The following is a 14795-nucleotide window of genomic DNA, read 5'->3' on the forward strand; positions in this document are numbered from 1 at the left end:
ACCCATAAGTCATATATGATAGCCCTGAAAACCAGCACCTAAATCTTTAGGTGTGAGAATGAAATGAATTAATATCCACAATGATTAAGAATATTGTGTGGTGTATAGTAAACCTCAATAAACAATACCTATTGCCATTTTTTATCATTATATTATCATAATTACAAGCCTTCCTATTACATAGGCTGCCAAACTTTTTCTCAGTCTGTTGGTAGTCTTTCAGGATAACTGCAGGTATGGGAGAAATTCCAGTGTTAAAGATTGAACTGGCAAACCATGGCCCATGGAAGGGCTACCTGTTTACAAAATAAAGTTTTATTAGAACACAGTTGCATCTATTTGTTTTATATATTCTCAAAATATATAAATTTGTTTTAAATATTGTCAAAATATATGGCAGAGTCCAGTAGTTGCAGCAGAGACCAAATGGCTCACAAGCCTAAAACATTTACTACTTGGCTGTTTTCAGAAAAAGCTTGCCAGCCTATGTAATAGGAAGGCTTGTAATTATGATAATATAATGATAAAAAATGGTAATAGGTAATATTTATTGAGGTTTACTATACACCACACAATATTCTTAATCATTGTGGATATTAATCTATTTCATTCTCACAACCTAAAGATTTAGGTGCTGATTTTCAGGGCTATCATGTATGACTTATGGGTTGTACACTGCACATAAGTGTCTGACTAGAGTGGTGAGTGCTCTGCTATAGAGTTGTGTCTAATGAGGGAGGAAATATTTTTTATCCCACAAAGGCATATACTAACCACTGTTAAGCTCATAGGACTGCTTATATTCTGAGAGGGCACTGAAATAGATAGACTTTTCTACTTTGATAGGCAGTGGGAAGTACCTTTTAAAATTTGCACAAAGGGCCTATATTGGCATGCTAATGATGGTCTTACTCAGGCATTTCTTACTTTACAGCTGAGGAAACTGTGGCATAGAAAGGTTATTTGCCTAAGGTAACACAGTCATTAAGTAGTAAAGCTAATGTTTGTATCCAGGTAGAGAGCATGGCTCTCTCATGCATTTTGAATGTCATGATCTTCTGGTCAGCTCTCATAGTATAGTGGCTGATGATTTTAAAAACGTAATCTTTTAGGTGAAAACTGCATTTCCTAGAGTTACAAGATTTCAAGTATACACTGTGAACAGTGCTAGCTTACTAAGGGACTAGCTAGTGTCTTCAACTCCTTTCTCACCAAAAGTGTTTGCCTGGTATTTGAGAAATGTTTATCTATGGAAACTCATTTCTGACATAATAATGGAGCCAGTGAAAAAGTATAAATATTGTTTTAGAAAACTGAATGATAGAAAAGCTCTTAAATATATATCTACTATATTCTACACAGTCTATTATTATTATGTTTAATTGGTATAGTAGAAAAATTAAGTCCTTTTAACCCTAGAGTATACAATAATAAGTGATATTAAAATATTGCCATGAATGAAGTGAATGTTAATATCTAGATGTTTGCAGTTTGCATTTAAAAAAAGTGTCTGTTTGATCTTTCTGACCCTTCCTATAAGGACATGGTGGAAATGGTTTCTTGAAATTTCAAGATTCTGAAGAAATTACCAACATAGAACTTGCAGATGCTTTTGAACAAATGTGGCAGAAAAGACGGTAATAAATGACTACTTTTCATAAGATAAATTAGTACCTAATTTTTCCATGGTTAGTAGATTTACAAATCTTGTGACATTTAAACTTATTTTTATGTTACTTCTTCTAACTTTAGATTTATGTTTGTTGTTTCTATTGAACTGAATTATATTTTCTTTTTTTTTTTAGCAATTACACATTATAGTAGTAGTTTTATTATATTTTACAGAAGTATGAACTGAATTCTTTTTAAAGGAACTATTTAGATTTCTTAAAGAGCATGGAAAAAGTTCACCTTTTAAGATCATATCTCTTGTTATTTCTCATCCTTTTTGGAGAAAATAAGATTCCTAATAACCAAGTGCCCCATTATTTAGGGGGATTGTGAACATACATTTATTTCTTATCTTGTATTTATTCTTACTTTTTGCACATTCTTGGACTCTTCATGTGATAGCAATATATTATTTCTTCTTTGGGAAAAATGCTGAAATGAGTATTAGTATAAAATTTGTAGCAGCTCACATTAACAATGATATATTATTAGTAATCTGTAGTAAGCACTCTTTTAGATGAAAGTTGTCATGTGGACTTAAGTGAATTTAAATTAGCAGTTGAACATACAGATGGCTAATAAGCATGTGAGAAATGCAGATCAAAACTACACTGAGATATCCCCTCAACACCAGTCAGAATGGCCATCATCAAAAAATCCACAAACCATAAATGCTGGAGAGGATGTGGAGAAAAAGGAACCCTCTTGCACTGTTGGTGGGAACCTAAATGGATACAATCATTATGGAGAACAGTATGGAGATTTCTTAAAAACTGGGAACAAAACTACCATTTGACCGATCCCACTACTGGGCATGTACCCTGAGAAAACTACAGTTCTAAATTCCTAGGTTGGGAAGATCTGTGGGAGAAGGGATAGGCTACCTACTCCAGTATTCTTGGGCTTCCCTTGTGTCTCAGCAAAGAATCCGCCTGCAACGTGGGAGACCTGGGTTCAATCCCTGGGTTGGGAGATCCCCTGGAGAACGGAAAGGCTACCCACTCCATTATTCTGGCCTGGAGAATTCCATGGACTGTATAGTCCATGGGGTTGCAAAGAGTCAGACACGACTGAGCAACTTTTACTTACCCCAGTGTTCATTGCAGCACTGTTTGCAACAGCCAGGACATGGTAGCAACCTAAATATCCATCAACAAATGAATGGATAAAGAAGTTGTGGTACATATATACACAATGGAATATTAGTCAGTCATAAAAAGGAACAGATTTGAGTGAGTTCTAGTGAGGTGGATGAACTTAAAGCCTGTTATACAGAGTGAAGTAAGTCAGAAAGAAAAAAGCAAATATTCTACATTAATACATATATATGGATTCTAGAAAAATGGTACCGATGAATGTATTTGTGAGGCAGCAATAGAAATGCAGACATAGAGAATGGATTTGGGACACAGCGGGGGAAGGAGAAGATGGGACAAATTGAAAGAGTAGATTAAAGCATAAACACTACCATATGTAAAATAGATATCCAGTGGGAATTTGCTCTGTGATGCTGAGAGCTCAACCAGGTGCTCTGTGACAACCTAGTCGGGTGGGATGGGATGGGAGGTGGGAAGGAGGTTAAAAAGGAAGGCGACATATGTATACCTATGGCCGATTCATGTCAACGTAAGGCAGAACCAATACAACATTGTAAAGCAATTGTCCTCCGATTAAAAATCAATTAAAAAAATAAAGTATCAGTTGAACTGCTTTTAACTTGGTTATGCTCAACAAATGCTTATGGTTTACCTTCTAAACATATGGCACAGAGGGGAATAGGATGCTTACTGTGCCTCCAAAGTGTTTAAAATCTAACAGAAAAGAGAAATATGTACATAGCTATGCTACGAGTTAAATATTCTAAATACTGACTTATAAGCATAAGGAGAATATATAGAAGTATTGAGACAGCTTTTGCTTGGTACTGATTTTATCTTACTCATAGCTATATTTATTGAATGTATACTAGGCACTGGCACTGTGTTGCCATGTGTTATTCTGTTTAATTTTAATAACTCCATGAGGCAGATACATTATGATTCTCATTCTTACAAGTGTGTAAATTGAGCACAGTTTAAATAATTTGCCAAACTTTGCACAGCTCTTAAGTGCTAGTGCTAGGAGTCACATCTAAGTGGTCCTGTCCCAAAGCTTACTCTCTTAATTGTTCTATTGTACTGCCTCTCATAACCTTAGATGGTCCTGATCCCCAGAAGTATCCACAAATTTTTGTGTCAGAACAAATGTGTCATATTAATTGTGCCTTCTATCATCTACTTAGATATCATTAAGATTTCATGCTTTCTTTTGGGGTGTAGTGTTAGCCATTTACCTAGATTCAGTATCTGAGAAAATATTATCTGCTTCCTATTTTCATCTTCATCAGCAAGGCAGCTCATTCTAAAATGTAGAGCTGATTATGTTATTCTTTCACTTTAAAAAAGCCTTTGATGGCTTCTTCAGATTTATAGGGTAAAATCCAAACTTCACACAGGATGCTTTATAAATTGGCCCTACCTTGGTGGCTCAGATGGTAAAGAATCTGCCTGCATTGTGGGAGACCCAGGTTCAATCCATGGGCCAGGAAGATCCTCTGGAGAAGGAAATGGCAACCCACTCCAGTATTCTTGTCTTGAGAATTCCATGGACAGAGGAGCCTGGCAGGCTACAGTCCATTGGGTCACAAAGAGTCGGACACGATTGAGCAAGTAACACACTACCTTTTTTGAAACTAATTTCTCTCCATTTTACCAAATTAATTCTGAATCTGAACTGCACCATACTATTCCTTTACCCCAAACACTGATAGTTTTTATGTTTAGGTACCTTAATATAGGCTTTTTCCACTGCTGGAATGAGCTGTTCCTTTCTTTGTTAAAGAACATTCATCTCTCACTGCTGTTGCCAGACACATCACCTTTCTGTGACCTGCCTTTCCCTCTGTTTCTTTCTCAGTGCTCTTGGAACATTTTTTACTTTGTTAGACTCTACACTCATGAGGGCAAGGACTATACTGCATCCCCAGCTTAGTGTCAGGCATGCTGTAGGCCCTCAGTAAAATTTGTAATACTCATCATATTCTGATTCCGTTACATGTTTATGTGTCTGTCTGCTAGTTAGATTTTGAGATTTTTGAGTATGGTGACTGTCGTATATATAATGTGTGTTTGTGTGTGTGTGTGTGTGTATTTTTTTTTCCTAAAACTAGCTCAGTTTCTAGGACTGAGTGAGTGCCAGAGAAGTGCTTTTTGAATTGAACATTTGTTCGGACTCTGAGTTATGTGTCATAGATAAGGGAAGGGAAAAGAGTTTGGGCAGCCACTTTGTGGTGCAACCACTGCACTCTGTTGAAGTGATTTCCCCAGATATGATTATACCTTTAAATTTTCTAGTATAGATTTGTATTGGGAATGCTGTTGAAAAATCTCAAATTTTTAGCTGATGAAATGATTAAGATATGACTTAAACATATTATGGAAGTATTATAAAATATTAATCAATATGTGATTAAGAGCATGATTCATGTCAAAGATACTATCACTTTTCTTTCAGCTACAATGAGCTACTATTTATTATTGATACTTGTCAAGGAGCATCTATGTATGAGAGATTTTATTCTCCTAACATAATGGCTTTAGCTAGTAGCCAAGTGGGAGAAGATTCACTTTCGGTAGGTACATTTTTTTTTTTTCCTGTTTGTAAATGGCATTGTTGTTGGAATATGTAGCTATTTCTGAAATTACTTATGTGCTTTATAAATATATGTTATTTCTTTTTCTTAGACTTTATATCTTAGATGGAAATTTTGATTATATTTTAAATATTTTGTTTTAATCATCATATCTCTTATTAGACACATACTTTTTTCCTTTTGCTTTTTCATAGCATCAACCTGATCCTGCAGTTGGAGTCCATCTTATGGATAGATACACATTTTATGTCTTAAAATTTTTGGAGGAAATTAATCCAGCTAGCCAAACTAATATGAATGACCTTGTAAGTATTTGCTTGATTTGATTATAGCATGATAGCTGTGCTAACCTTCCTCGTACTTTTAGGGTACTCTTCCTTATGCTGAATGTTGCAAAAGCAGTTTCTAAGAGGAAATTTCTTTGTAATATTGGCATGACTCAAGAAAGAAGAAAATTCTTAACCATCTAACTTTACATTTCAAGGAACTAGAAAAAGAAGAACGAAGCCCAAAATTAGTAGAAGGAAAGAAATAATAAAGATCAGAGCAGAAATAAGTGAAATAACAGCTAAAAAGGCAATAGAAAAGATTGATGAAACTAAGAGCTGGTTCTTTGAAAAGATAAACAAATCGGCAAATCTTTAGCCAGACAGACTTACTAAGAAGAAAAGAGCCCAAATAAATAAAATGAGAAAAGAAAGAAAGCAATTATAATCAATATCACAGAAATACAGAAGATCATAAGAGAACATTATGAACAGTTATATGCCAACAAATTAGACAGCCTAGAAGAAATGTATAAATTCCTAGAAACGTGCAGTCTTCCAAGACTAAATCATGAGGAATTAGAAAATCTGAATAGACCAATTACTAGTAATGAAATTGAATTAGTATTCCCCCCTCTCCCCACCAAATGCCAGCAAACAAAAGTCCAGATCTAGGTGGCTTCACAGGTGATTCTGCCAAACATTTGAAGAAGTTTAATACCCATCCTTCTCAAATTATTCAAAAAAACAAAAACATAATTGAAGAAGAAAGAACACTTCCAAAGTCACTTTATGAGGCTAACATCACCCTGACACCAAAACAAAAGAACTGATACTACAAAAAAAGAAAATTACAACCTAATATCCCTGATGATTGTAGATGCAAAAATCCTCAACAAAATACTAGTAAACCGAATCCAACAATACTTTAAAAAGGATCATGCAGCATGATCAAGTGGGATTCATTCCAGGGATCAAGGATGCTTTAACATTCACAAATCAATTATGTGATGCACTGCATTACCAAAATGACTGGTAAAAGTCATATGATCGTTTCAATAGATGCAGAAAAAAGCATTTTACAGAATTCAACATCAATTTATGATAAAAACTCTTAGCAAAGTGGGTGTAGAGAGAATATCCCTCAGTATAATAAAGGACATATATGACAGATCCATAGCTAACATACTCAGCAATGAAAAGCTGAGAGAAAGCTTTTTCCTCTAAGATCAAGAACAAGACAAGGATGCCCACTCTTGCCACTTTTATTCAATATAGTATTGGAAGTCTTAGCCACAGAAATTAGACAAGGAAAGAAGTAAAAGGCATCCAAATTGGAAAGAAGTAAAATTGTCACTAATTGCAGACGTTTTATAGAAATCCCTGGAGTCTCCACCAAAATACCATTAGAACTAAAGTTGTAGAATACAAAAATGTTACCATTCAGTAAAGTTGTAGGATTAATATACAAAGGTTGATTGAATTTCTACACACTAATGAACTATTAGAAAGAGAAATAATTAAAGCAGTCCCCCTTACAATTGCATCAAAAAGAATTAAACACCTAAAGATAAATTTAGCCAAGGAAGTGAAAGACTTGTATTCTGAAAACTCTTTAAGTACTGATGAAAGAAATTGATGATGACACAATTAAGGAAAATAAATCCATGATTCTGATTTAGAAGAATTAATATTGTTAAAATGTTCCAAAATCCAAAGCAATCTACAGATTTCATGTAGTCCCTATCAAAATACCAAAGGCATTTTTTTTTTTTATAGAACAACTAATCCTAAAATTTGTATGGAACCGCAAAAGACCCCACCCTAATAATTGCTAAAGTAACATTGAGAAAAAAGAGCAAAGTTGGACATGTCCACTCCCTGAATTCAAAAAACTATGCTGCTAAGCTATAGTAGTCAAGACAAGTGTGGTACTGGGAGCCCTCTTATAGTTGCTAGATGGGATGCTATCTGCCCATGAATCATCTAATAAAGCCCAAAACATTTTCGAATTTACTTCATTGAATTTTAGTTTTTAACAGGTGGTAGCAATGAGATTTGAAGTGAACTTCTAGTGGCTTTCAGGGACAGCAGGAAACACAGGCATGGCACCCTGTGAACTCTCTTGAGTTTGTTCTCTTTCTTGCTCTTTCCGAGGGCCATTGGTAAGTTCCTTTTGGTTGAGTTCTGTACTTCGTGTGTTTGAGCTTATGATCTAATTGGCTTTCCACAGTTCATTATTTTGAGTGGAAAACTAGTCTCTTGATTCTGTCTCTAGATTCCATATTGGGAACTGTGTCGGTTTAATATGTATCTCCCCATCTGGAATCCTTTCCTAGATTCCCTGCTGAGAATGACTAGTGACAGCTGCAGCTTTCCTTTTGCTTGGCATCAGTCTGCAGTCCCCATTCTTTGAGGTCTGCTGATTCAGACCTTTCCTCAGTCTCAATTTTCTCTTTTTAGTTACTGTGCATTTCTTTTAATGTGCACCTGAAGTAAAGGCCATTGTTCATGGCAATCTTGGAAGCCAAAAGACTGCAAAGATTGGTGGGTACAGGTCAGACATTTAAAAGTTGATAGAAGGGTCATCACTTAACCCAGGGACGCCCATGTTAGGATAAGTTGGTCACAGAAAGGGTTAGACTGACATCTCGGTCACCTGCCAACCTCAAGAAAACTTCAGTGCAACAAGATACACTGTGAAACATCCCATCATTCCCAACCCCACCACAAGTCCCTTTAGGTCTTAGTTTGGCTCTTAGAAAACCAAAGGTCTGGCTAAAAGAAATGTAATCCTTTATGTCCAAATAGTTGAGCACACTGTCTTCCAGCACACCTACTTATTTTATATTTAAGAGTTATGAATCCTGGAAGCTGCAATTATTTAGCAAAATGACAAAGCTTTACTAAAATCAACCTAGAATTATGTTAGGAAGAATGTCCTAACACTATAAGGTCACTTAATAAGGACCCTTAAAAACAAGGGTTCCCAAGTCAAACAAACCAAATGGAATACCTGACTTAACTAGTAAGCAGAAGTCTCCAAAAGCTTTCAGAATTTCAAAATAACTTCACTAGAAGAGTCCTTGCAGAAGTCTAATGAAAAATTAAACCTAGAAAAGATATTTAAAACAATGCCTCAGCCTCCCCGATTTCACCTTCTTGGGGGTTCATTATCAAACCATTGGCCCAGAGATCAGTGTTTCAGTTGTGAACAACTGGGACACTGGAAAAGAAATTGTTCCTAAGGGCCTATGCACATTTTTCAACATCAACTAAAATGGCCCCATATGGGCCCCTCGCAAAGTTGGTGAAACAGGGATTTTTTTGGGTAAAGTGCTAAATTATTTCCTTAAACATTTAGAGGAACTGAAAATATTCAGCGCCTAGTAAGAATTTATTTTGGCCTTATTCCCTAAGCTAGATATATACCCAGAGGGAAAGAAACATTCCAGCAACAGGTTGGTGGATGTCATTCCTTTTTGTGAGTCCCAAAACTTCTTCTCTTCATCTCAAAGTACTTGTAGATATTGGGACTTTGGAGACAGAATTATTCTGCACTTAACCTGTGTCTTTGTGATACAGATTTCCTATTCCCATCTTCTTTGAGACTTAAGATCCGTTCTTTGAAATGCAGTTATTTCTCATCAGGAAAAAAAACGGGGGGAAGAAATATTTGAAGATTGGGCAGATAAAAAAAATCTTACGTGTGTTTTTCACTGATGTTTTTAACTATAAGATCTCTGCATCTATGTGTATCTACATATTTATGTTGTAGATATGCATTTGTATGTGTAACTTCTGGATGGTACTGCAAAATTATTTTGTAAAAGAGCTTTATTTAGTTAGTGTGACCTCAAGCTCATAAAGATTGGGCATTCTGAAATTCTCAGAAATGTTAACAGAAACTAACTGAAATGCTTTTCAAAATTATGTGATCTAAGATATTTTTAGCAAATAAAAGCTAGTTTAAGGTTGTTGGTTAAAACAAACATCTCTTTAGAATTATCAGCACTAGGCTTGCAAGAAAAATAACTGGGTATGATGTATCCCTAAGTAATCTAAATAATTGTTAAGAGCAATTAAGTAAATATGTTATTGTTTAATTGCTCTTTAAACAATTGAATTATTTAAACCATTGAATTATTGAACATACGTTTGGGTCTCTTTCTTTCTTTGGCCACGCTGTATAGCTTGTAAGATGTGGAATCTTAGGTCCCCAGCCAGGGATTGAACCTGGGCCCTTGGCCGTGAAAGCATGGAGTCTTAACCACTGGACTGCCAGGGAAGTCGCCTTGTTTTCTTATTGTAGAAGAACTAAGATAAATTTGGGTTTATTAGTAAGGATGTACCTTGTGTCTATACCTTCCACAATCTCTAGTGATTGAGGCACCCACTTCCTTGGGAAAATCATATGAACTTTAATGAAAACCTTGGAGTTTCTTGGAATTATCACTGTCCCTATCACCCTTAATCCTCAGGCGAGGTTGCAAGAACTAATGGAAAAAAAAACTGGATTCAAGAGGAACAAGAATCAATAACATGAGGCTGAATGAACTGATAAGGATGATTTTAATTTTTATGACTTTGTGTTTATAAAGTATTGTGGGTTCTTTAATGTTTTTTTCCAGATTTAAAGAAATCTTTTCCCTTAAGCTGTCAACAGCTTGGTAAGATATACCTTGGTGAACAAGGATGAAACATTTACTTTTTCTTCCTATCTGATCCCCCAAATTCAGAAACTCTCAGTGAATATTCTTATTTTCATTCTCTTTGTAACAGGACACAATTAGAAACATTGACTGTATTAATCTGTTTTGTCTGGAATGTTTTATATCTGAGAGAGATGTACATCAAATCAGATATGACCAGACAGCTTCAAGAAAACTGCTTGGAAAAATCAACCTGGTACTTTGCTTACAAAGTTCCAGCGATGCAATCTTAAAAAAGAACTTACATGGTCAGTCATTATTCTTGTTGCACTTCTGTAAAAATCAGGCCAAGTTTAATACCGACAAATTAGTTTTACTATGATTATCTTGGTTTAAAAAATGGGGTAATCATAGAGAGAAAAATTACACTTGTACCTTTATAGATAGTGGACTCTAATTGTCTTTCTGGTCTTGTTATGTACCTGTAAACTGAAAGGGGATCCTGGATTCGTTTAGTTTCCTCAGATGACGATGACTCACCAAATTAACGTTTCCAGTTTCCTCTCATCGTTTTGATTTGAAATCACTAAGAACAAAGGCGGGCATCCCTGGTAGCTCTGCTCGTAAAGAATCTACCTGCAATGCAGGAGACCCTGGTTCGATTCCTGATTTGGGAAGATCCCCTGGAGAAAGGATAGGCTACCTACTCCAATATTCTTGGGCTGCCCTGGTGGCTCAGTTGATAAAGAATCTGCCTGAAATGCGGTAGATCTGGGTTCAGTCCCTGAGTTGGGAAGATCCTCTGGAGGAGGGCATGGCAACCCACTCCACTATTCTGGCCTGGAGAATCCCCATGGCTGGAGGAGCCTGGCGGGCTACAGTCCGTGGAGTCACAAAGAGTCAGATACATCTGAGAGACTAAGCACAGCACAGCACAAGAACAAAGGCAGCCTTTGAGTCCCATCAGAAGGGACCTTACCAAGTGTTTCTGACCGCTGACACCGCTGCAAAACTAAGAGGTATTTAGCCTTGGGTACACATCTCACAGCCAAGGAGGATTCTGCCTGACATCTGGTCCTGTCCAAATGCTGGAGACCTCCGAATCAACCTGACAAGAAAGAGAAATAACTCACATTGATGTAGACTGCTTCTGCCCATGATGACAGATCGATACTTCATACTTTAACTGGAAGCTCTTCTTCTCTGCTTTCCCTTCTTTAGTCTGGCATTGACCTGGAAAGATAACACCGTCATCCATATCTCCCAAGCCATTGCTTAGGGGGATAACCTGTGGTATTTAGAACAACTTTTTATTTCAGATTAGGAGAAAATCTAACTGACCATTGGCTTGAACGGGCAAAAGCAACAGAACTTGCACATAAATCCATTAACAGTGGCACCTAAGTGGAAGTAGTTTGTGCCCTGATAGGATTTGTCTTGGTTTGTGATTGTTATTTTCCTTGGGTCTATGAATGCCTAGATGACTGGTATATAAGCAGACAATACCTTTTAGGTTATCTAACTGTGCCCCTGTCTGTTCTAGAAAGGACCTACCAGCAGGCATTTAGGATTTGAAATTGCTTCCTTTGGTAGGGCTAGTTTCCCTGATTAGGAGTAAATAAAAATGAGAATATGATCAGAAGCCTCTCCGTAACTCTTGAAAGTATTGCAGAACCCATTGCGAAAGCACTAGCTGCCCAGAAAGCTTTCTTAGGCTGTGGCTGGAGTTGTTCTTGATAATAGAATAGTCCTTGAGTATCTTTTAGGTCAACCAGGAAGTGTCTGTGCTATGGCTGGTATTACCTGCTATACCTGGATTGACACTTCTGTGGAAGGTGAAACTCCGTTACATCAGATTGCTGAGCAAGCCAGTTGGCTTAAAAAGCTAACTCCTTCAATGGGGTCTTTGGTTGGTTTGAGTATTGGGGACCATGACTCTGAAGTGCATTCTAAGCACTAGGGATAATCCTGCTTATAATCAAAGTAATCCCCATGGCAGGTTGTATTTTCTCAGAAGTTTTAAATTCATATTCACAGCTGCTGACCACCAAGCAAATGATCTCCCTAAGACTGGGAGGTCAGAAATGGAATGAAGAAGTATGACCAACTTAAAATTTATGAACCTGGAACCAGCATCTCCGGGTGTCATGGAAATTAAGCAAAAAACGTTGTGGTCTTTCTTTATCCCCCATCACCGCAGAGGCAGTTTGCATGATAAAACTCTTGCCTTTCTACTGCTCCCCCCCCCCCCCCCCCCCGCCAAAAGGAAGATATCCTGGCCTAAAAAGAATTTTCTTTTTTTTTTGCTAATAGCTACCTTGCCTTTCTTCCTATGAAAACCTATTTTGTACAACCCCTCGGAGAACCCTTTCAGTTGCTGGATGGAATGCTGCCTGACTCGTGAATTGGCCTGATAGAGTTATATCTTCAAATTAAAAAAGTAATTAACAACAGTATGGTTCTGGCACAAAAACAGATATAGAGAACAATGAAACAGAATAAATAGTCCAGAAATAAACCCATGCTTGCTTATTTGTTAAATTAATTTACAGTGAGGGAACTAAGAATACAGAATAGGGAAAAACACTCCCATGCACCTCAAAGTTCATAGCAACATTATTTACAATAGCCAAATATGGAAGTAACTGTAAGTCTCTACCAATAGATGAATGAGTAAAGATGTGGTATATATATATATATTTACAATGAAATATTACTCAGCCAAAGAAAATAATGAAATTCTGCCATTTGCAACAACACGGATGGACCTAGAGGGTATTATGCTTAGTGAAATAAGTGAGAGAAAAGACAGATACTGTATGCTATCACTTATATGTGGAATCTAAAAAATAAAACAGAAATACAGTCATAGAGACAGAGCAAACAGATGGTTGTCAGATGGGTGAGTTAAGGGGAGACACGGGTGAAATAGGTCAAGAGGATTAAGAAGTATAAACTTCTAGTTATAAAGTAAATAAGTCATAGCAGTGTAATGTATAGCATAGGGAATTTAGTCAATATTTTAATAACTTTGATGACAGATTGTAACTAGACTTTTCCATTTCGTAATGTACAAAAATGGCAAATCACTATGTGGTGCATCTGAAACTAATGTAATTGTGTCAGTTATAATTCAGTTTTTTTAAAAAGTGAAAGTATGTTTTTTGTTTGTTTTTTAGCAGCAAGGAAGAAAATATTTATTGTGTACTTAACAAAGCCCACCAGGTTGTTCACACAGGAATACCTTCAGTATACCTAGAACTTTAATTTTATCTTTGTTTATTTTGTCTTTTACTTTGTTTCTTCAGCCTTCCATCTGTTTTGTCCTTGTTTGACATTTCACTTTCTTAGCCTTCCTCTACCCATTTTTTCCTCCTTTGCTTCTTAATTTATATCATGAGCTCTTCTTATTTCCTATTATTGCTTTCCTGAATCTGGAAGGCACTGTGATGTTATACAAATTACTTAAGCTCTTTGAGCTTTAGTTTGAAGGGGAGATAATACTTTTTGTACACCTCAAAGTTATTGGTAAACTTAAATGAGAATATCTACAAACTGCTTCGCACAGTTCTTGGAACACTGTGTGCCATAAATTAGAGTTGCTCTGCCCTTCCCCATCCCTCTCCTGTCGTGTTGGGGATTACCTGTGCACATGGTCTTGTTGCCACAGGTGGGCAAGTGCTGTGGCCTCTGGGCCTTTACTAGTGGACCTATAATGGTTTCCTTCAGATAGCCTGGTCTTCTGCCAAGTTGGGTTCTTTGCCTCACACATCTCTACAGCTGCTCCTTTATAAGAAATGCTCTTGTTTCCCATCTGTAATCTTCCTTTTTCTTTCAAAAAATAGCTTAAGTCCCACTCCCTCTTTTTTCTTATCCTCAAACACTTAGAAGTTTATTTTTTTCTGAATTAGAACCTGTTACCTTTTTTTCCTACCTTGCTATGTTTATTCATCTCTGACTAGACTTGAAGACCCAAGTCTTATCAACTTTTGTATCCTCTATGAAAGGTAACCATATGACATATGTATAATGGGCACTTTTTATGCTTTGCTGAGTGAATGAACGTGCGTCTGGCATTGGGGTCCTGTCCAACATGTCCATGAGACATTTGGTCCATGGCAAAGGGTCCTTGAAATTTGGCTTGTCCAAATGTCCATGAACATATTTGGTTCCTGCCAGATGGTTTTGAACAGGACCAAATATTAAGGACCTTTGACATGGACCAAATGTCCTGTAGGGATCCTTGGCCGTTCACTGGTGTGGAGTATCGGGAATAAGATTGACCTAAAAATTATTGTGAGATCTGTGTAGGGATGAAGTTGTAGTTTTCAGACTATTCCTTGGAGCACTAGGGTGTCTTGAGGTGCTTTGGGTTCATGGTTTTCATTATGGATAACTTAAGAAAGGTACCAGATTTTTAGAATAGTTTATGTAGCTTCACAGCAGCAGGACAGGGATGGATAGTGAGGAGGCTATGCTTCAGCTTCTTGCAGTCCAGAGCAGCTCTAATTTCAT

At 36.7% G+C, this 14795-nt stretch overlaps 1 protein-coding gene across 2 annotated transcripts in view; it reads left to right on the plus strand.

The window, feature by feature from the left end:
- The window catches only part of PIGK (phosphatidylinositol glycan anchor biosynthesis class K), a 122266-nt gene that overhangs the window by 29076 nt on the left and 78395 nt on the right, over positions 1–14795 (plus strand). For both annotated transcript variants that reach the window (XM_081491865.1, XM_081491866.1), the window contains 3 exons: positions 1541–1637; positions 5224–5341; positions 5557–5667. In XM_081491865.1, the coding sequence (XP_081347991.1) occupies positions 1541–1637; positions 5224–5341; positions 5557–5667 (326 nt within the window). The remainder of the gene's footprint in view (positions 1–1540; positions 1638–5223; positions 5342–5556; positions 5668–14795) is intronic.

This window comes from Giraffa tippelskirchi, chromosome 5, assembly GCF_054371585.1.
Source record: "Giraffa tippelskirchi isolate mGirTip1 chromosome 5, T2T-mGirTip1v1.2.pri, whole genome shotgun sequence".
NCBI classification, from domain to species: domain Eukaryota; kingdom Metazoa; phylum Chordata; class Mammalia; order Artiodactyla; family Giraffidae; genus Giraffa; species Giraffa tippelskirchi.